Source organism: Delphinapterus leucas, chromosome 3 (genome assembly GCF_059928025.1).
Source record: "Delphinapterus leucas isolate spDelLeu-1000000601 "Yukka" chromosome 3, BTC_Dleu_Yukka2, whole genome shotgun sequence".
In the NCBI taxonomy this organism is placed as follows: Eukaryota; Metazoa; Chordata; class Mammalia; order Artiodactyla; family Monodontidae; genus Delphinapterus; species Delphinapterus leucas.
Window position 1 is genome coordinate 53,822,752 of NC_143131.1, and position 23,061 is coordinate 53,845,812.

Below are 23,061 nucleotides of genomic sequence, written 5' to 3' on the forward strand. Positions count from 1 at the left end.
CCAGCTTTGCAGCATTTTAGTGTGATCAGGCGTGAGCAGTCGGCCTCCACCCCAGAGCAGAGAAAGCCACTCCCATTTGGCAGCACCGCCTGGCTCTGCCCTCCCTGTATGCACCGTGACTTCCCTAGGGTTTCGGTAAGATGTTGCCAGAAGGGGCAGTTTGAGAGAAAGGCGCAAGCTTCTACCTTGTGTCTGATTCTGTTTCTGAGGTCAGTTAAGGCAGTTTGACCAGCAGTTTCTAACCTGGTATTATTTATGAGATTCATGTGAGTGGGTGGGAGATGCTCAGACATATGCTATGTTACATTTATGTTTGTATATTTTAAGCAAACATGTAGCTGTACGTGTATACGTAGTTGGAAAGGTGAGTTTTTTCTATCAAAGAAATTGTTGTTTAATTGAATCAGTCACATTTATACCGATATTAAAGGTCAGAATAGTCCATTGAGTTCATCCAGGCTCCTCGCTTCCTTTTGTGATCTGTTTCTAGTAGACTGAACAGCAACTTTGTGCCTCAGGCCACTTGGACAAAATCCTTTTGTAAAGTAGCCCTAGAGGTAGATTGAAATGGTAAGACCTTTTTAGCTCTTCACGTAAAGAGTTCTTTTTCAGTAATTATGAACCTCAAATAAATGCCATACTGATATGTTTCAGATATAAATAGGTGTGACAAAGAGTAGGCTTAATATTATTAGAGCATTTGTAAGACACATAGTGTCTAAGGGATAAGAAAGGAGCGAGTTGTCTGATAGGTGTGGACAAAGCCTCTGAAACTATTGTTAGGCATTCCAGAGCTTAGGGCCGAAACCAGCTCTGAGGCGGAGCTGTCATAGGAGAGAAGTTTGTAAACATCTTGGCCAACGGCACCCATAAACCCAGGGAGTACTAGAGGTGAGGACCTACCACTGTCTCCTCCCACAGCTGGACTCCCCATAGGGAAACCTTAGCTAGCTGAGAACCTGCTATTTAACATTTGCCATCACACTGATTGAAATGTATCTTTCTTTAAAGGCACAAATATGCCAGCAACTTTTGGACATTTGGCGGGGGGATATGATGGCCAATATTACGGATATCTTTGGAGTGAAGTATTTTCCATGGACATGTTTTACAGCTGTTTTAAAAAAGAAGGGATAATGAATCCAGAGGTATTGTATTTTTTTTCCTCCTTTTGTCACTTCTGTAGTTGCCCCCTCCCCTTTAACTCCTAGTAAAAAAAATATTTATTACACCTAGATTTTTAGAGTAAGAGATCTGATAACAGATCTTAACTTTAAAGTCTGGCATCTTCTCACATCATCATACATCATTAAGTTGCTTTGTGTAAGTGGTTAATCCTATAAGTTAAAGAAAAACCCTACTGCATTTTCTTGCTTATTAACATTCCAATATATTGCATAATTAAAATTCAAAGCTTTGTTTATGCATTTGAGCATTTATAGCTGCCAGTTTTGACATGTGCCATACAGTGTTTTAGTTTTATAGGAGGTTGGGAAAGAAAGGTAAACTCCTTCCTGATATAAATGGTCTGCCTATGTTTTGATATACTCTGCACACTTTCATTATATATTTGCTGTGGAAGGCACCCTTCTTTCTGTGATTGGCATGCGCCGCCTACTACATGGTTTGTAACCTAAATGCCTTTAAGTAATTTAAGCTGCTTCATTAACCTGAGCCATTCCTTTCTGAGTACAGTGAATTGACTGCCAGGTGGCTGCCAGCCAAACCTTCCTGAGTTACAGTCCCTCACAGTCTCCACTCTTGCTGAAGACTCAGCTGTCAGATTATTTCTAGGGCTGATGGATTTTCCAGTGTGTTTTTCATTCTGTTTGATTTAGAAATTAGAAGAACAAATTATCAAAATCAGGTTCTCTGTGCTTATTTCAACCAACTGATCTGTTCTCCAGACTTTATGTTTCTAGATTGCATACTACCTTACACATATGCACTGAAAAACATTGATGTAATTTAGGCCACCGTCCCTTCCCCCAACCCTTCGCCCCCAAAACACCACCTCCAGGACACTTACATTCTATAGACTAACCTTTCCAATCCCTGCATCTTCAGTCCCACCCTACCCAGGCTGTTAGGTCCCTGTGAGTCTCCTTCCATTCCCTGGCCACCCCACTTAAAACGATCAACCACTAACTTGTTCTCATAAATACCCTGACTCCTGCATGACCTTCAGCCAGTGCCCAGCCCTGGATTCCTCTACCATCTCACTTAGAGATGGTGACCTTGGAATTCAGTCTTCTGGGAAAGATCTTGCGGCTCCACTTAATGCCCCACTGCAGTCATGCTGTCGAACCTGCACTGGACCCCCAGTGTGACTCCACAGTCCTGCTCTACTTACCTTATTGGGGTCCCCACCCTCTCTCTCTCTCTCAGCAGATGCTCTCTCCTCTTTACTAAGAATATTAAGATTATTGACAGTGAGTACCTTCACCTTTCTTCCTCTTTCTGTACTTCAATATTTATCTTCTTTCCTCCTGTCTCAGGAGACATGTCTATAATACTAAGACTTACTGGTTTGCCATCTCAGGAAAAAAACTTACCACTGACTCTGATAATTTCAGTGCTACTACTCAGTTGTTCTTCCTTTCACAGCCTACTCTCTTGGTGTAAGAAACAGTTTCTGCAAACCTCTGTTTCCCGGCTTTTGCCCCCACCAACTGAACTGGAAAGTTACCCTCCCTCCAGAGTTACCTACCACTGATGATCCAATCGCCAACTCCCAAAGGCCCTCATCTACCTTTTGTTTTACTTTCTGCTTCTTGGTATTCCTCTCTTTGTCACAGCCCTTAGCTTAGCAAACAAATCCCTCTGCACTTCCCAGAACTCCCAGTGTGTCAGCCAAATTTGTATGTTCCTTTGTGTGTTTCCTCCTTCACAAATTTATTCATTGTACTTCTTCCACCTAAAACGTATGCCTTCCTTGTCTGTGCCTCTCCAAAATCGTACCATTCATAAAGGTCCTATTCAAATGAAACCTTCCAGATCATCGAAACCAGAAGTGATCTTTCCATTCTCTGAACAGAAGAGTGAACTTGGGCATGGGGTAAGGGTTTCAATAAGCTTTTTCTTGTGTCTGGAATGTTTAATATAACTATTATACAAAATGAAAAAAATCAGGTTATAAAATATTTTACACCATAGAATGCGAATTTTGATTTTAAAATATACATTCAGGAAAAAAAAGTACATCAAAATGTTGTCAATTGTTATCTTTGAGTGGCAAGTTTCTGAGTATTAAATATTTTTCTGTACTTTTTATGGAGCTTTTTCATATTTTTACATAGAGCATGAATTATTGTAGAAATCAGAAAACAATGTTTAGAGAGACACAAGGTCCAGATATGCAGAGGTACAATTATGACCTTCACTCACTCTTAGTAGTTGGCGAGGCTTCCTGGCGTAATTGCTACAGCACCTCTTTCACCGCCCCTGGTCCGCTCACATGACCACATCCCCAGGAGCCTCCACTGTCTCCTCTCCTCTTCCCGCTGTCAAGGTAACAGCCAAAGTACTGATCCCAGTGGATCCCAAGGAACTTGCAGGTCCAGCAGGAGCCATCCCTGCCATTATGCTTCTGTGTACCTCCTTTTATCTCAGGCTTCACAGCTTGGCAGGCAGCCAGGCTACTCTTAATTCAGACAAAAGGGCTGGGTTGAATGTGGGGAAAGCAAGATTCCCTACAACTTGGAGTTGTTTTCCTTGTGAGGTTAAAAACAGTTTTCAGTTTTACTAAAATTCTGAATTCAGCTGTACTATGAATTATTACTCATCTTATGCCAGGAAGCTGGCTTTAATCCCTTCTTTTTTCCTTCCTATTAAATACTCTGGAATATCGTCATTTCTTGCTCCCCTGCTGTCACAGCAATAGTGAGTCTGGCTCCAGTGGCCAAGGAGAATCCCATTGCACCCATCCTCACGCTCTTCACTGCAGTGGCAGTTACGGGGATAGCTTTTTATTTTTTTATTTTTTAAATTATTTATTTATTTTTGGCTGCATTGAGTCTTCATTGCTGCACGCAGGCTTTCTCTAGTTGTGGCGAGCGGGGGCTACTCTTCGTTGTGGTGTGCAGGCTTCTCACTGCAGTGGCTTCTCTTGTTGCGGAGCACGGGCTCTAGGAGCACGGGCTTCAGTAGTTGTGGCTCGCAGGCTCTAGAGCTCACGCTCAGTAGTTGTGGCACGCAGGCTTAGTTGCGCTGCGGCATGTAGGATCTTCCCGGACCAGGGCTCAAACCCGTGTCTCCTGCATGGCAGGTGGATTCTTAACCACTGCACCACCAGGAAAGCCCAGGAACAGCTTTTTAAATAGCCATTCTATACCCTCCTACAGTGTACTGCTTGTTTGGTTTTGTTTTAATTTTTTTTTTTTATTTTTACAAATGTTTGCTCTAAAATAACACCCAATATACACAATTTAAATATCCATTTATTTAAAATTAACACTTTGGAATAACAATCCTGTTCTACAAAAAACTTCAGTCATTATTACAACTATGTTGTGATGAAGGGAAAGAATTTTTGTGGTATAAAGAAATACTGACTTTGATCTGAAGTCATGGGAATCAGATCAGTCACAATATATCATGCAGACTTTGTTGTCTCAAGGTCCCTCACACTCCCTAGTGTATATTTGGAGCATTTTGAGAAGATAGCAGGAGTCAGTGCCTGCTATTCTTAGTCCCCAGCTCTAGAGAGGCTCAGGGCTGAAAGATGATGTATTGTTGACATTATTGTTCATGGTCATTAGTATCGACAAAAGAACACCTCCAGGCCCTCCCTCTGTAACCTCTTACCATCCTGCAAAGCCCAGGGTCTGGTTGAGAACCATTTCAGATCTTAACAAGCAGAACTATAGAAAGTGTGCTACTCACTGGGAAAACAGTAATGGGAAGGGTCAAATACAAACCTGCAGGCTTCTGAATATCAAATGTTAGCAATAGAATATTTTACAGTACAATCGTTTTTATTGTTTCGATGGCCTCTATCAAAGTGTTAGAACTGGCCACTTACCTGTAATAGCCTAAAAGTTTGCTACCTCTGGCTTTATCTGTAATTTTCTATGTTCTTCATAGTAAATAGGTGTAACATCTTGACTGTTTAATTAGTTTGTTAAATATTACCTAAAGCCTTCGTTTCTAGTAAACATGGAGAAGTTGTCTCAACAGACATACCTTTTACTTTTCCAACTCATCTCTTAAATAACTATGGAAGGGAGCTGCTTGGGAGTAACACTTTTCCAGCAAACTCTAGCTCTTTCAGGAGCCCTTTAAGGTTGCCAAATGTAGTTTCAAAATCTAGCAGCTAATCATAGTGTTGCAAGAATAAGAGCATTTTAACTAGGGCCATTTCTTTTTTTCTCTTTTTTTAAAATTAATTAATTAATTAATTGTTTTTGGCTGGATTGGGTCGTTGTTGCTGTGGGCGGGCTTTCTCTAGTTGCAGCAAGCGGGGGCTACTCTTCATTGCGGTGTGCAGGCTTCTCACTGTGGTGGCTTCTCTTGTGGAGCACGGGCTCTAGGAGCGCAGGCTTCAGGAGTTGTGGCACACGGGCTTCAGTAGTTGTGGCTTGTGGGCTCTAGAGCGCAGGCTCAGTAGTTGTGGCGCACGGGCTTGGTTGCTCGGTGACATGTGGGATCTTCCCGGACCAGGGCTCGAACCCGTGTCCCCTGCACTGGCAGGCGGATTCTTAACCACTGCGCCACTAGGGAAGCCTGGGCCATTTCTTTTTGTAAGGCAACTTCATTGTGGGAAAATTTCCTAAAAGGTAATAGACATTGTGAATTCAAAGGCAATTATATTGTTAACGCTAGAATGATGTTCCTCCTCTTCTGCATTTAGAGTAATTGCTAAGCTTTGTTTTTTTCCATCAGTGAAGAAGACATACAAGCAAGTATCACATGCAGAAAGGAATACTGAGAAAGTCACAATGCCATATGGAAGGAGCTAGATCTTACATGCAATAATAGACACAGAAACATAGGAAGAATCTTGGTTAAACAAGAAAAAGAATTACTTGACAGAAAGTGTTTTATAAAGCTAAGTATTCCAGGACTCTTCAAACAGAATCCTAGGACCAATTCCTGCTATAATATGTTGCAAAGAGAGAATATGAAATTCCTCTCCTGACAGTCTTTACAAATGGATTAAATTCTGCTTCAGCTTCCCCGATCTACCACCCCAAAGCTGATTTTTCTTACACTTCAACCTTTCCTAACAGCATTAAATTTTGCCTGATTTAAGGGACAAAGGAAGGAAATGGGATTGATTTCCAACCTACTTCTTGAATATTTACAATGCCAGACCTTCTAAGCCTTGAATCCCAACCAGCTGGAAGCAGTTTTTCTTCCTTTTTGTGTTACTACAGCCCTTCTTTGTGTTTCTCTTAGAGCTCTAATAATCTGCTTTGTTAATTGTCTATTTCTTTATCTCACCTCCTAGATCATAAGGCTCTTGTAATAGGAACTGTTTTGTTCATCTTGGTGTTCGTCCTCTGCTTCAGAACATTTAACTATTATTGGGCCCAACTGGTAGTTGCTCCAACTGCTTCCACTCTTCTGTCCCCCTACTACACACGACTTCCCTTCCTTTTTTGTCCAGATCTCCTCCCTCCCCATAGTTATTTATTCTTCCATCCTCACAAATTGAAACTTCGCTTAAGGTTTCCAGAAGACCCCTTTCACTCAAGGGAAGATTCCTACCACCATTCTTTGTTTCCGTCACCACCAATCTTTCACTCTCTCCCTCCTTCCTGTTTGTTGTCAAAGGTATTCTTTTTCTGCCCTCAACCTCCCCACCGTCACTCATAAAAAACAAAGTATGTGCTGTTGGAAAGTTTACAGATGAGTTGTGGAAGGAAAGGTTTCAAAGTCCACTTTAAAAGCGGGCTGGTGAGGCTGGGAGATACCTGATCGTCATCACCGGTCCTTGGGTGGATGCTTTCTGCCCTGTTGCCTGTTACTCAGCGTCGGAAGGAGATACCTGGCTCCACTCCCTAGAGTCTGTCACAAGAGGAAGGAGAAAGAAGGGAGGGTTGGAAGGCTGTGGAAGCTTGCATGTGCTCCTTCAGAGAAGCCAGAGATGGCAGGAGACCCAATCTGTTTCCCAGTTTATGTGTTCTCATTGTTGGTAGATGATGGGCGTCCTTCATTCGGATAATTATGATTGCTCTTAAAATATTACCTCAAATAAAGGGCATAGATTCTTGCATAAAATGAGTGCCTTGTCTCTTCTTAGTATTCCTACTGAACTATATATTCTATTTTATACTAATAGTGGAGATGAAATCTCTTGTGCTTTTTTCTAGCTTTATTAGGAGACAGAACTAATTTTAAGGAAATGCTGAAAACAGGAATGCATTTGTTTCCCTGACTGTGTATAAGTGACTGAACTTAGGGGCGGTGTGAGGAGAAGGGAAATGAAAGGAGGGATGGATGACTACTTAGGTTTATTGAATACCAGCATATGGCAGGAATGGTTCTAGGCAGCAGGCAAGGTACTAAAATCATCTCCTCTAATTCCTCATACACTGAGGGAGGTAGGCATATTCCCACTTTACAGGTAAGGAAACCAAGGCCCAAGGCCACATAGCTGAGAATGAAGCCGAGATTCAAACCTGGGCCTGACTCCAAAACTCCTGATCCTGCTTTAGAAAACATCAGTGTTGGGGAATTCCCTGGCAGTCCAGTGGTTAGGACTCCATGCTTCCACCGCAGGGGGCACAGGTTCGATCCCTGGTCAGGGAACTAAGACCCCACATTGCTGCATGGCATGGCAATCAATCAATCTATCATCTGAACATTTTTAAAAAAAGAAAAAGAGGTACTTCCCTGGTGGCGCAGTGGTTAAGAATCCTGCCAATGCAAGAGACACAGGTTTGAGCCCTGGTCTGGGAAGATCCCACATGCCGCGGAGCAGCTAAGCCCATGCGCCACAACTACTGAGCCTGCGCTCTAGCGCCCATGAGCCACAGCTACTGAGCCCACATGCCACAACTACTGAAGCCTGCACACCTTGAGCCCATGCTCCGAAACAAGAGAAGCCACCGCAAGGAGAAGCCCACACACCGCAACAAAGAGTAGCCTCCGCTCGCCGCAACTAGAGAAATCCGGCGTGCAGCAACAAAGACCCAACGCAGCCAAAAATAAATAAAGTTTTAAAAATAAATAGATAAAAATAAATAAATAGATAAAGAAAAAGAAAAGAAGGAAAGAAGACATCAGTGTTAGAGAGGACTTGCACAGTTGCCAAAAGACACATGTTAACCTTCCAGGAGTAAAAACCACAGAAGTGACTGATGCTGATTTTCCTTCCCTGAACTAATAGGAGCTCCTACGCTATGCAGATCCCCCTGAACAATTTTTTTAGCATGAAAACTTTTAGTGGTTGCCTTAGAGCTTCTCTTCCTGCTTTGCTCACAGTTACAGTTCCTTAATTATATAAACACAGTAGAACAATTCACAGCAAAGACTCCTTCCACCTGTGGCATATGTCTCCCAAACAGTGTTCTCTCGCCCAGAGAAGCCGGTACCTTCCTAACACACAAATTTGCTTAACTTTTTTTTTTTTTTAAAGAAAAGCAAGATCCGATTACCAAAATGACTCTTAAACTCTTCTCCAAACTTCATTGCAAAGGAAATGAAACTATTAAAAGACAATTGCTCTGTAATTCAGGAAATTGAATTAACTTGTTTGGAGCTATAAACAGGGGAGGACTTGCACTGCCCTGAGCCACATATTGTGAGACCAAACAGTGCCCTGCTCCACAGTGACTTTACGGCAGAGGAGGCATGAGCTGGCTCTTCACAGCAACGTGCAGCTCCTCTAACGCTTGCTTTCCTTTACTACCAACATTTACAGTTCTCTGTACAAAATGAGAATATTCTGGCAGATGTCCACATTTTGGTGATAATTTTTTTTACTTTATTTAAATTTTCATTACTGTTCCTATAATATTTGTGCAGTGAAATATGTCTTTTTACTAAATAAAAGACTCTCAGATCTTGAGCATTAAGAATTTCTGCAGGTAAATATTAATAATTGAGGTTACATGACAGGTACAAGAGGGTTCACTATACTGTTCTCTCTACTATTAGTATATATTCAAAATTTTTCCATAAGTGGTTTAAAATATTTTTATCATTCAGATCAATTTAATTCACATTTTCTAAGTTCCTCCTATACTGCTTTGTCCAGAGATAACTGCCCTTCCTTGCCCCACCCACTAATCTAACACTGGTCAAATTTAGACACATTGGGGATTGAAAGAAAGGGAAGTGGGGTAAGCTGTGTTGGGCTCAAGAGCTCTGATCTGCTACTTCTTAGAATAATAAAGTCCATGATGAGAATAGCCATCACTCATATTTTAGGTTCTAGATCGCTACTCTAACAGTAATTAATTGATGCAGACCAAGCAAGAAATGACACATCTTTTTTTTTCTTCCTAAACAAAATTAGATCTAGCTCTAAACTGTCATTACCAGGGTTTTCAGGAAGTCCAATATCAGTGATTACAGGCCTGCACTTTTTAAGAAAATTTACTCAAAGCTTGTAAATAAGGCGACAAGATTGCTACTCGCTAGGCCCCAGACCTGTATAATAGCCACATGTAGCTACTGAGCCATTGAAATGTGGCCAGTGCTACTGAAGAATTGAATTGAGATGTGCTGTAAATGTAAAAAACACACTAGATTTTGAAGATATACCGCAAAAAATAAATCTCAGTAGCAGCCTATATTGATACATGTTGAAATGATAACATTATAGATATACTGGTTTAAATAAAATATTTTATTAAAATTAATTTTACCTATTTTCCTCCCTTTTTTAGTGCAATTACTAGAACATTTAAAGATATATATGGACCACATTATATTTGTACTGGACAGTGCTCTCTAGAGTTTATAGGAAGTAACTTTGACTAATTGTTTACTCCTGATGAAGGCCCATCGGTGAAGTTAGCTCTTCGCCTGTAGATCATTAATAAGTTGAAGATTATTTCTGTTTATAACTGACAGATAACCCGGAAAGTTTTGATTTCATGACCCTTGTAAAACATTAAGTAGTTTTGTATCTAACCTGGTGGATTTCATTCATCAACATTTTATTTTCTTTAACAGTTTGACTAGACTTATCTCTGATGGTTGTACCAAGCAGAATCATTGTCATAAGTCAAAAATGAGATTACTTTTGTCTCCAGAAATTCTCAAGCTATTTATGTACTTGGAGAGACTATTAATGACTGTTCAAATGATATAATGGATATAAATTTGAGTGTTACTCTGTGAACTATTTTATGTGTAGATTTAGAATTAGGCTTCACTGAATTGTCTTGCCTTTCTTTCCTAAAAGGACGGTGAAAAGGAAGTGAAAATATTGAATAATGCTGATACTGAATTACAGTTGTTTGCTTTATCTGCTCATGTATGTGTGTAAATAAAGGCAGAGGAACTATGATGTGTTTTAAAATTCCAGACCTTGTCCCCAAAGAAAACTTTACAAAGGTCCTCCTTCCCCATGCTGGGCCCACAGAAATGTCCTACCCTATACCACAGGACATGTGCTGTTGCCTTACCCCATAAGTAAAAAGGTTTTTTTTAATGAGCCCCTCATAAAAATATAGCAGAAGCCATTTTGACAGTAGCTGGGCTACTGTTTCCAAGTATACTGAACCCCTATTTGTAGCCTAATTGAACACTTGCTTTACTAACCCTTTTGAAATCGCATTTGGGATGGGATGGCAAATAGGAGCCTGTTCTATCTTCCATTTCGCTGTTTTTCGTTTGTCTGTTTGCTCACATAGTCAGCATGCTGCTGAGAGTCTAGGGAGACAAGACAGCAATAAAGGGAAGTGTGGAAGACCGAGGCCTAAGCTCCAGATCTCTTAGCTACCAAAGTAAATAAATAATGCAGAGCTGCAGTCCAGGTGAGGGAGAACATCCAGACAAAGCTGAAGTCCCTTCTTCTCTTCTCTTTCGTATCTAGAGATTTGGGAAATTGCTATAACCATGAATTATTAGGCGTGTTTTATTTTATCAGGTTGGAATGAAATACAGAAACCTAATCCTGAAACCTGGGGGATCTATGGACGGCATGGACATGCTCCAGAATTTCTTGAAACGTGAGCCAAACCAAAAAGCGTTCCTAATGAGTAGAGGCCTGCATGCTCCGTAAACTGGGGATCTTTGGGAGCAGTCCATGTCTGGAGGACAAGCTGACATCATCTTGTGTTACTGGCCTGGAAACTGAAGGGAGTTTTGCAAATGAAAATGTAGATTTCTATTGACTTCCTTTTGTTTTTTGATTTGAAAAATTATACAGATGTAAATGGAATTATAAATATGGTGACCTAAGAAAAGACCCATTAGAAAATAATTGTACTATAAAATTTCATAAAAATGGATTTGATTTCGTTTTATAAAAGTTTCATATGAATGTAATTTGATTTTTTTACTGTTGTAATCTAGATTACTATTATAATTAAGAATTTTTAAATTGAATCATATACATTATATACTTTGATCCTTCTTATATCTTGAAGTTTTGTACTTGGGATTTCTGAACTGATAAATGAATCACCACGTTCCTCTGTTAAATATTGCCTCAGAGCCTTGCATCCACTTTGACTCTGTCTCCCAGTAAAGTGTGACTGACCTCTTTGCCTGCGTACCTCAGGGCCAGGGGAATATGCCTCAGTAATGCATTTATCTGTATTTCAGGCCTCATGATTTCTAACTTTCTGCCACACTTGAATAATGTTACTCCAATTGGTTTAGTCTTTTCTAACGTCCAGTCAGAGAACACCAGAAAATTATGAGTTTTAGCTGAAATTACTTAATGCATATTGCAGATTTTAATATCTTGTATTAGAGAATTTTGGATCTTGGATTAGAGGTTCATTTCCACTTCAGCATACAAGAGTGTCAGCCTTTCTGCATATTTGCCAATTAGAACACTAAAGCAAGTCCAAGGACATTTTTCTCTTCTCATGTTTCTAATAAGTGGTAGGGACTTTGCCTCCTTTACTGTACCCCTCACCCGAAGTGGCAGGTAGACATGTCACAAGGTCTATCCCGAGCGCCACAGGAAGAGAGCTGAAGCTCATATGGAGCGTAAAGGGTCCAGAAACTCCAGGAGAGGAGTGGGTTCTGCACAGAAGTGTTTGAGGACGGCTGCCCCAAGTGTTATGTGTGCTTCAGCTCAGCCATGGCAAGGAGGCTCTTCCATGGCTTATTTTGTCTGGTGATTGTAAGTGAACCTTTGGATCACTTTAATTCTCTTTACTGTGGGCCTAAATTCCAATTCTTCAGCAGACCAGGAAACTCACGTACTTATTTTTCCTCTAGGAGTCTACTCAATGAAGAAAGCAAAACAGGATAATTTTTTTTAATTAAAAAAAACTAATTTTGAATGTATGCATTCTTCACAGGACTTCTAATTGTTGTCCAGTGTGTACCTGAGGTATGACTTTGCTGGCCAGGAACAAAATTAGAACCTTTCCATTCTCTAGTCCAAATGGACTTTGTGCTAAATAAAAAAAAAATATTATGCTGCATAGTCAAACTGTAGACAGCAGGAAAAATCAAGAGCTATAGAGACACAGAAGAAAATTCAGATTATTATTGTCAAACAAATACCCTTAACATCAAGGAAATCCCACCCTCCCTTCTGAGACAATTGCCTGGCCCTCTCTCCCCGACATTTGTTCAGCATCACCACCTCAGGTCCGTGAAGATGGGTTTTTTTTTGGGGGGGGGGGCGGGGTTGGTCTGAGCAATGTATGATACTTTTCTCACATTTGTTTTTTTCCGGACTGTTCTGTCTTCCAGTTTCAGGCAAAAACTCTCTTCAGCTTTTTCTATCGCCCAGTGTGTCTCCTTAACAATAACTTTATCATTTTAAATCTTAACTTATTTCACATGGAAAAACTGATACTTGGTGTGAAAAAGGCTGCACACAATAAAATTACATTATTATCCATGAGAATGAACTCACATTTCTTTCATACTTTAATGTTAAAACTGAAATGCATAAGAAAACAAAAGTGCTGTGGTGTTCTTTTTATTTAGGGTTCACATCCAGTATTTAGAATCTACCGAAGAACATAATGTCCATCAACAGATGAATGGATAAAGAAGATGTGGTACATATATACAATGGAATACTACTCAGCCATAAAAAAGAACGAAATAATGCCATTTGCAGCAACATGGATGCAACTAGAGATTATCATAGTAAGTGAAGTAAGTCAGAAAGACAAAGACAAATACCACATAATATGACTTATAGGTGGAATCTAAAATATGACATAAATGAACCTATGAAACAGAAACAGAGTCACGGACATAGAGAACAGACTGGTGGTTGCCAAGGGGGAGGGGGTTGGGGGAGGGGTGGAGTGAGAAGTTGGGGTTAGCAGATGTAAGCTTTTATATATAGAATGGATAAACAACAAAGTCCTACTGTATAGCATAGAGAACTATATTCAATATCCTATGATAAACCATAATGGAAAAGAATATTAAAAAAAAGAATGTATATATATATATATATATATAACTGAATCACTTTGCTATACAGCAGAAATTAACACAACATTGTAAATCAACTATACTTCAATAAAAAAGTTAAAATATCTTTAAAAATAAAATCTACCAAAGAACAGCAATAAAATCAAATATTCATCAAGAAATATTCTCTAACATAGTTCAAAACTAAGGACATATTTTTTAAAGCCTTTTTGAATGTGGCCATCCATCTGCTTCTTTTTTTCCTAGATCAGAACATAGAGTGTCGGTGAGTATTCTGAATGGTGGAAAACTATAAAAGTTGTAATTCACCAACCTACACTTTAGATTTATGGACTGACACATAATAAAGTCTCCTTGGTTAATGATCCAGAAGATTTGGGCCTGTTTCAGGTTTTAGGACAGTTGTCATTTCACTGAGGGCAAGTTCTTAAACATCTTAGGTGTGGTAGGCTTGGTTCCTAAAGGTTTAATTTTAAGATGCTACAGAGAAGAGAAAGAAAAGTCCTAATGTAATGCCACCTAATATAGATTTTTTTTCCTCTAGTACAGATGTTGCATGTTACCTAGATAAAGAACTAAAAATTCTCTTGAAGAGTATTTACACCAAAATCTTGCCTTTCTAAACTACTATGATGAAGGGTAGCTCTTTACACCTGACAAACAGCATTGTGTAAGAGACCAAAATAAAAAGAAATAGCAGAAAACAGCTCTTAAAAGTTTTTGATACCATGATTTTTTATTTGTAGGGAATTTACCTTAATTAGTAGGGAATGACTTAACTTTCTACTTTACCATTTTGCCTTTAGCCTTTGTGTAGGAATTAAGGTGTATAGTGATCCTGCCTCCCCAGTGAATCTGCTGGTTTGTTTATGACCATTTTTAATTTTTTCCTTTTCTGTCATTTAAAAGAAGAATTTTTCATGCTTGGAGAAAATTTAAATACTAATCCCCCAAATTGGGTTTCGGCATAGTTAGCTGATCCCCAAAGAGTGTTAAAAGAGAAACCCTGTCCCATCTGACTAGATGCAATGACCAAGGTTTCTTTCTTCCCTCAACACAACATTATTACAGTTATGTCTCTCATGTGAAACTGGATAGCCCTTCAAAATTGAATATGCCTTCTCTTATGAACACTTGATGAGAATAAAAGCAAAAAAGACATACATGCTTTCATTTTCTTTGAAAAGCAGCCAATGTCCGAAGTTTACTTTTTCAGTTTATTTTTAATGGAGAAATTTCCACTAGAAACAAATCCACCTAAGTGATTATCTAGTACCAACTGTATCAAGGCAAAGGGTAAAGGTTATAAAATCTAAGTACTAGGTTAAGGTAGCCTTTTCCAACATACCCACAATAATGCTATATAAATGGATACTTGTTAAAATTTTTTTTGAAAAATTGGGGTAATGAACACAACAACCCTTCAAACACCCCTCTCCAGTGAATGATTCTTGAGTTTTTATTTCACTGCATTTACCTTGTAATTCCCTTTCCTGATAAAATATAGGTCCAGTGCATCTGGTCCACTATGTATGTGCAAGGAGAGAGGTAAATATGACCCAGGCTCTCTTGTTTCTGTCCATATGAGCTGAAACCCATTCTAGCTGCTTATTGCATAGAGCTTGGGGGCTCACCTGAAATTTTACTGCCATGATAAAATGTCACTAGCATTTGTTGCCAGAGACACTGTATGGCTTAGAATGGTTTAAAGGTATGGTGTTCACTGAATCCAACAAGACACTTGACATCTAGATGGATGTCTTTAAGGCTAAGATGAAGGATATGACAGGATAATCTTTAACCAGCTGGATTTCCAGCTATTGAAACAACCTGAACGAGCTGAATAATGATTCACATTGCACTGAGGGAAATTTCCAGTCCTTTGTATGAAGACATAAAGCATCCTATAGAAGGTATTATCAAATTTACAGATAACAGAGCTGGAATGATTACATATGATGACATTTGAAACTATTTCAGTGCTGAGACAAATTTAAGATGAAATTGGACCCATTACATTGCCAAGGTGATAGGAGGGGAAACCTGACTTGATAGTGGTATACTCAAGAAAAAAAAAAAACTGAAATTTTTATTTGACTAAGCTCTAGTATAAGCTCACAGTACTGCACACCTTGGGAGGGGACAGGAGGCGAGAGCTAAAGCCTTGTAAAAGTGGGTTGATGGAAGAATGTGTCCAGATCAAAAGAAAAGTCCCACTGGACTCCGATGTGTTAAGATCAATCATGGCTAGAATATCGTGTTCTAATTGAGGTGTTGCATTTTAATCAGACTTTGGCCAGGTATTACCATGTTTGGAAGAGTAGGAAAAGGAGGGTGATTAGAAAACACTTCTCAAGAGCAATACATGAAAGAATTAGGGAAATTCAATCTGGAGATGAATTCAGACATACAAATGATAACTGTTTTCAAATACTTGAAGAATATGGAAGAGAGAATAGAGTTATTCTTCACTGTTTCAAGCACCAAAGCTTTAGAGAAATGGTTGGAAAATATAAGGAGACTTTAGCTCAGTATGAGGAAGCAGTTTCTAATAATTATTGTTGATTACAAATACATTCCGCTGCTATTAATGAGTGTTCAAACAAAGCCTGTGGCTGCCAGGAGTGTTAAAGAGGGAATTCCTCCTTTGAGTAGGTGTTCATACCAGATCAGCTTTGAGGTCTCCTCCAAAGTTTAAGATGCAACAAATAATCATCAGAAAAACATCACTCAGGTGAAAGAAATGTTTACAATGCTGGATCTTAGAAATGGCATTTAGATGATTGCAGCTCCTTTATACTATAGGGATGTAGTTTAAGCATTGCCTTATTCCTCATTCATGATCAGCCAGTGTTTATCCAGACATTATTATCAGTTTTCTGGTGGGTAATCTGGTAACTGAGAATGGGAGGTTAAGGGCCGTATTTGACCGTAAGAAAGCCAAAAGCTCTCACAGAATGAATAAGGTTCTTTTTCTCCCTTTTAGAGAATTTACAGTTGCTCTCTGTCCTGTCCACCCACTGCTATCTTCATCACACATACACAGAGGCAAAAATCTAACTCAAATATCCAGTTTATTATGCATGCATTCCACCACATTGCCATCTCTTTGGGTCATTATTTCTATCCCCTGTCCTCCACAGTCCTTGGCTCATAGGGAATAGGCCATAAATGTTTGTTAAGTAAACATACCTTCTTTAAGTTTACTTTTTGATGTAAGGATACATTTTTCTACTGTAAAATACCTAATTTACAAATGAATCTAAAACTACATAGATTCTTTTTACACCTTCCACAAGAAGAGGCTCTTTTCCTTAGTATACTGAAGAAGTTTCTGTGTGAAGTAGATGGAAGAAACATGCATTTTGTAAAATAAAAATTAAGGAGTGGAGAGTGTTTCTAAAGATTCCTCCACTTCTCTCTGTAATTATGTTCTAAACCTCGGAATTTCTTAATGTAGAAGCCCTGGTTCCCTAGAAGATCTACGAAAGGAGGAAGAGAACGGATGTCCATGACTGCCCTGAAATTATGTTGAAATTTTTGTGTACATGGATAAGTGCAACTTTTCTGGGGAAAGGATCCCTAGCATTAATCAGAAAATTTTAAGAAATACTGTCTTAATTTTTTTCAGACTTTTGTTTTTTAATTCAATTTGAAGACTATAAAGTACCCATTATGTATCAGGTGCTGTGCCTGGTACTGAGGATACAAAAATGACAGACAACCTTGAATTCAAGTTGCTCACAATATATGAGGAAGGCAATTAAGTTCATACGTCGAGAAATTATAAAAGAAAGGTATGTTTAAAAAGCTTTTCTGCTGTTTTTCCCCAACACTGGTTGACTCCATTGTACAATTAGAACTGTGTGCCACAAAATTTTACAATTACCATGCCACCTGCCACCAGAGACTTATTTCTAACATAATGGTTGATTTTCTCTTTTCAGCATGTCAACAGTGGGATTAAATGGTGTTCTTCTATCTGTTATCCAAGAGTTTTTTAGACTCTGTGGCTAAAGGACTCATAAATAAGAGATGAAAATGTTCACTTTAACCATTTTTATGTATTGTGATTAAATGGGTATAAACCTCTAGCCATTAGAGGAATGAGTGTGGGACTCTTCTTGACCTTATAGATATTGTATACCCAAGAGGCATTGGTACATCCTAGAAGACAGGCTAAGATGACCATTGAGCTGTTTAGAGAAGGTCCAGAATTAGTCAAGATTCCTTACTTCCTTCTCCCATCAGTGTTGTTAATGTTTGTTTACTACCAATAAGAGCCAAAGGAAAAGCACCCAACTCTTCAATCCCTCACTGTCTATTATTTGTAACCTCCTTATATGAGGATAGCAACTAATTAAGCATTAGATCAATGAAAGACTGTAAAAACTTCAGAGTTCCAGGGTTCGTGACAAGGACTGGAACTAGACTTTCAAATTTCACCTCATTTTCTTGTGTAAATATACAGTAATTTATTTAATCAATTGCCTGTCAATGAACTTTTATGTCGTTTTCACTCTTTGGACACATCTGTCCTAATTTAGCTATTAAATTCTTAAAAGTGTAATTCCTGATTCAAAGGGTAGAGACACTTTAAATGTTGACATATATTGTCAAATTAGAGCCCTGTTTCTTAATACTGTTTACTACAATTGTTTAACGTTGAGGCAGTCACAAAAGATAAATGAGGAAAAGTGATTAGCCAGCAAAGCAAAATATCTGGCGTGACATCACTTATATTGCTTTCTTTCCCCATTGAGTGATGAGGACTAAAGGTTACTTCTTTTAGAAAATGGTAGGAGTGATTCCAGACAGGAATTTTCTTTCTCTATTAATGATTGGGTAGGTCCCAAAAGGAATGTAAGACTTTATCCCAGAACAAAGCCATCATCAGTCCTTTTGTATTCAGGGCAAAGTGGGGAAAACCAAAAGATCCATTTTGTCATCCCTGTCTCAAATCAGATGCCTTTCTGTGGTCTTAAACGTTTGTGTGACTGATAAGTGGGACTCTGTTGTAATTCACAATGCAGTCACTGTTCTAAACATGTACATGGCCCACTCTGTCTCAGCTTCGATTATAAAATCTTCAGCCAGAGGCTATTATCCTCTGTTTTGTTCTGTCAGTGACACAGTTAGCCAGTGAATTTCCAGCTGGGATCAGGTGGCAAGAGAGAAATTTCTCACACTTCATCTCTCAAGCTTTTATACACCCCAGGACATTTCCTCCTTTGGGGGGCCCCTGATTGTGGAAACTCCTTATATGTCTGTGCAGAATACATGAGAGCTCTCAAAGATTTGGCTTCTTGCATAACTCATCAAACAAACTTTAAGTAAGAGTACAAACTTGTTCCAGGAAAGCCAGACTGCTACCTGGTTGACCCTTAGCCGCTGAAGTTCAGATTAAGGGGGAAAAAAATCACTAAGCCCTGGTTAAACTTTTTAAGCCGTAGTTTAACTTTTCCCTAGTTAAAACCAACCTGTGTTATAAGGGTGCTGTGTATTTGGGTTAAAGTCTACAAAGATCTTATTAGTCACTCTGACTACCTAATAAATATCTCAGGGCCCTATCAGAATCCAGCCAGGGTGTGTTAGTTCAAGAACATACTGTTTTCTGTGGTGCCAGTAGACAAAATGTCAATACGCCTGCTACATTCCTCTGGGATAATGGAAATGAAGTCATTACATTAGAAAATGAATCATGTGCCTAAGGTACACTTCTCACTCTGAACACACTGACTCTCCCGGGTTAAGGTCACTAATCCGTCAGCTGGAAGTAGCCAGAAGAGAGTGAGGTGGAAGTGTCACTCAAGGAGCATTGAGATTTATGATATTTGAGATGGTAATGACAGTGGCTGGTGTGGAGGCTGAAGTTTAAATGTGTCTATCAGAGGGTAAATGCTGAGCGGCCAGGGCAATTTTAGACATCAAAGGGGGAGCACTAATATTCAAGAGAAGAAAGTATTGTGTTTCAAGGACCTGCTTGATTAACAAACTATTATTATAATTCAAGAGGAGTAGGGGAAGTTTTACTTTTCAAAAATAATATAGGAGAATATCTAAAACCAAAATTTTTTCAGGTCTTGCTAAGCTTTAATAATAAAAGGTATGAATTAGAAGGAGCTCCTAAATACTACCTTATTACCTGTTATGTATTAAAAGTTTTGTAGTCATGTTTTTTTTCTCCCCAAAGGTCATGTGAAGACCCCGACATTTTTTTCTTTTTTCTTTTTTTTCTTTTTGGCAGCATTGGGTCTTCGTTGCTGCACGCGGGCATTCTCTAGCTGCGGTGCGCGGGCTTCTCATTGCAGTGGCTTCTCATGTTGCGGAGCATGGGCTCTAGGCGCACGGGCTCAGTAGTTGTGGCGCACAGGCTTAGTTACTCCGCGGCACGTGGGATCTTGCGGCATGTGGGATCTTCCCAGACCAGGGCTGAAACCCACGTCCCCTGAAGTGGCAGGTGGATTCTTAACCACTGCCCCACCAGGGAAGCCCTGTAGTCATGTTTTAATGGAACATTACCAAAGGTGACCTTTACTGTGTGTGCCAGAAAAATCTAGCTGTCATCTTGAGACTCTAGAGGAAGCATAAAAGGAGCTATTGGGGAAATTTGACAACAGTTTGTAACATTCCTAAACAGCCTAATCAATAAGTAAAAGGACAAAATGGTGTCGCTGAACCCTCTAGGAACCTATAATCAACATAAAAAACTCAGAAATTATCCTTCTTTTAAAAGTGAAGTATAGTTGATTTACAATGTTGTATTAATTTCTGCTGTACAGCAAAGTGACTCAGTTTTATATATATATATACACACACACATTCTTTTTCCTGTTCTTTTCCATTATGGTTTATCTCAGGATATTGGATATAGTTCTCTGTGCTATACAGTAGGACCTTGTTTATCCATTCTATATGTAATAGTTTGCACCTACTAACCCAAAACTCCCAATCCATCCCTCCCCCACCCCCCTCCCCCTTGTCAACCAGAAGTCTGTTCTCTATGTCTGTGAGTCTGTTTCTGTTTTGTAGATTGGTTCATTTGTGCCATATTTCAGATTCCACATATAAGTGATATCATATGGTATTTGTCTTTCTCTTTCTGACTTACTTCACTTAGTATGATAATCCCTAGTTGCATCCATGTTGCTGCAAATTGCATTATTTCATTCTTTTTTTTTTTTTTTTTTTTTTTTTTGCGGCACGCGGGCCTCTCACTGTTGTGGCCTCTCCTGTTGCAGAGCACAGGCTCCGGACGCGCAGGCTCAGCGGCCATGACTCACAGGCCTAGCCACTCCACGGCATGTGGGATCTTCCTGGACCAGGGCACGAACCCATGTCCCCTGCATCAGCAGGCGGACTGTCAACCACTGCACTGCCAGGGAAGCCCTATTTCATTCTTTTTATGGCTGAGTAGTATTCGGAAATTGTCATTTTTATCATGACTTTGATCTTGAATATTTCTTTTTGCCCACAAAGCTCACACTGCACCTCTACCCTCTCCTACACGTTCTCACTTACACCGCATTCTTTGAGGAAAGAAAATACAGTTTCAGGTTGGGTGTTTCTTTTGATGCTAAGATGCTTAAAAGGTAAGTGTAGAAAATGAGAGAAATAAATGTTTATTCCTTTCCCATCTGGATTTTACAAAGCAAACTACAAGAGAAAACAGTCAGTGTGCATTTGTTCCCTCCTGTCTCTCTCATTCTGCTCAGGATTAAATGTTCCCCTTGTGCTCAACCAAAATGGAAATATGATCTCATGTGTGTTTATTGTGGTGCCTTTGTATTTCCTAGGCCAATAGGGGGTAAATTTTGATTTACTGACATTACTTCGTCCCCCAAACACAGGGAAATTCTTCAGGGAGCTTGCTGTAAGCGTCTCCAAGTGCAGCTGGATCTCTTAGGTAGACACTGTATAAAACTAGAGTGATGCTTTAAGATGCTAAAGGGACATCATTCAGTAGTGTCATCGCCACACTCCAAGAGCAAGTCCAAGTATTCTACCAGACAGGGTTGCCAAATACTAATCAGACTAATTGGTTACCAAGGCTATTCTTAAATCTTCTGATCTTGGAATTTCTCCAGTGAGAAGAAAGGGAGCTATATTCCATTCCCCATATAAAATACAAAAATTTCAATCACATTATACACTTAAGTGAGCAAGAAATTATCAAGAAAAAATTACCCTATCTCAAATAACAATTTAGAGAGAAAACAAGTGTCCATATATGTGTGTTTACTTCCTTTCTCTCAGTGTCATTTCTCTATGTCCAGTAAGCAATAAAATACATTTCAAAGGACAAAACAGGCTAACTTAAGTAAGATACATCAAAATGAAGAGATTCGTAATAGCCACTGCAATTTCCCATTGTAAAGGAAAGAAAGTTTCCAATATGGAAAATGGGATTAAATTTAAGAAACTGAAGAGTTTCAAATGCATAGGAAATATCATGGAAAAAAGAAATTATTATACTTCCATTCACAGCCATCAGACTGGCAGCAACCTGACAATATCTATTAAGGTTGAAGATGTGCACATCCAGTAATTCCACTTCCACATATGTACCACGAGACAAACTCTTCAACATGTGTACCATGAGATGTCTTCTAGAGCATTCACAATATCTTTGTTTGGAATAGTAAGACAGTGAAAACCATCAAAATACCCGCCGACATAAGAGTGGATAATGCATTGTGGTGTGTTCGAACGATGGGCTATACTGCAATTAGGATGAGTGAACTAAGCTACATACATCAATATAGATATAATTCAAGAACAATGTTGAGCAAAAAGTACCACTGCAGAAGAATATGTTTGGGTAATATATATATATATATATATAACTTTATATACATATGCATATATGTATTCAACACAATAGATAACTTGGATCTATACACAGTAGTAAAAGTATAAAAACGTCCACATGAAAATGGACACCAAATTCAGGACTGTGCTTCCCTCTGGTGAGGGAGAAAGGAGAAGGGGATGTAGGAAAGATATTCAAGGAGCTTCAACTATAACTGCAATTTTTTTTCTTTAAAAATCCAATGCAAATATGGTATAAGACTTTTTAAAGCTTTGTTCTTTATTGCCTTGAAATATTTTATTAAAAAAATGATACTTGGGCTTCCCTGGTGGCACAGTGGTTGAGAGTCTGCCTGCCGATGCAGGGGACACGGGTTCGTGCCCCGGTCCTGGAGGATCCCACATGCCATGGAGCGGCTAGGCCCCTGAGCCATGGCCACTGAGCCTGTGCATCTGGAGCCTGTGCTCCACAACGGGAGAGGCCACAACAGTGAGAGGCCCGCGTACCGCAAAAAAAAAAAAAAAAAAACAACTTATGAAAGATTTGTCAGAATGTAGCTTTCAAAGTAAATTTTTGCCAGTCGATCCAACTGCAATCTTGCAAAACTGAGGCATATGGAATTCCCACATTCAAACTTTTTGCTTAAGAATGCCCCGTGGATGCCCCCATAAATGCCCAAAAGGAGCATCCTAATCTAATGTAAATCTGAA

At 39.3% G+C, this 23,061-nt stretch overlaps 1 protein-coding gene across 4 annotated transcripts in view; it reads left to right on the forward strand.

The window, feature by feature from the left end:
* NLN (neurolysin) overlaps positions 1 to 22,816 on the forward strand; it is a 109,415-nt gene extending 86,599 nt beyond the window's left edge. For all 4 annotated transcript variants that reach the window (XM_022596360.2, XM_089908912.1, XM_089908911.1 and 1 more), the window contains 2 exons: positions 1,012 to 1,148; positions 11,048 to 22,816. In XM_022596360.2, the coding sequence (XP_022452068.1) occupies positions 1,012 to 1,148; positions 11,048 to 11,182 (272 nt within the window). In that variant the 3' untranslated portion in view covers positions 11,183 to 22,816. The remainder of the gene's footprint in view (positions 1 to 1,011; positions 1,149 to 11,047) is intronic.
* Positions 22,817 to 23,061: the final 245 nt, after the last annotated feature.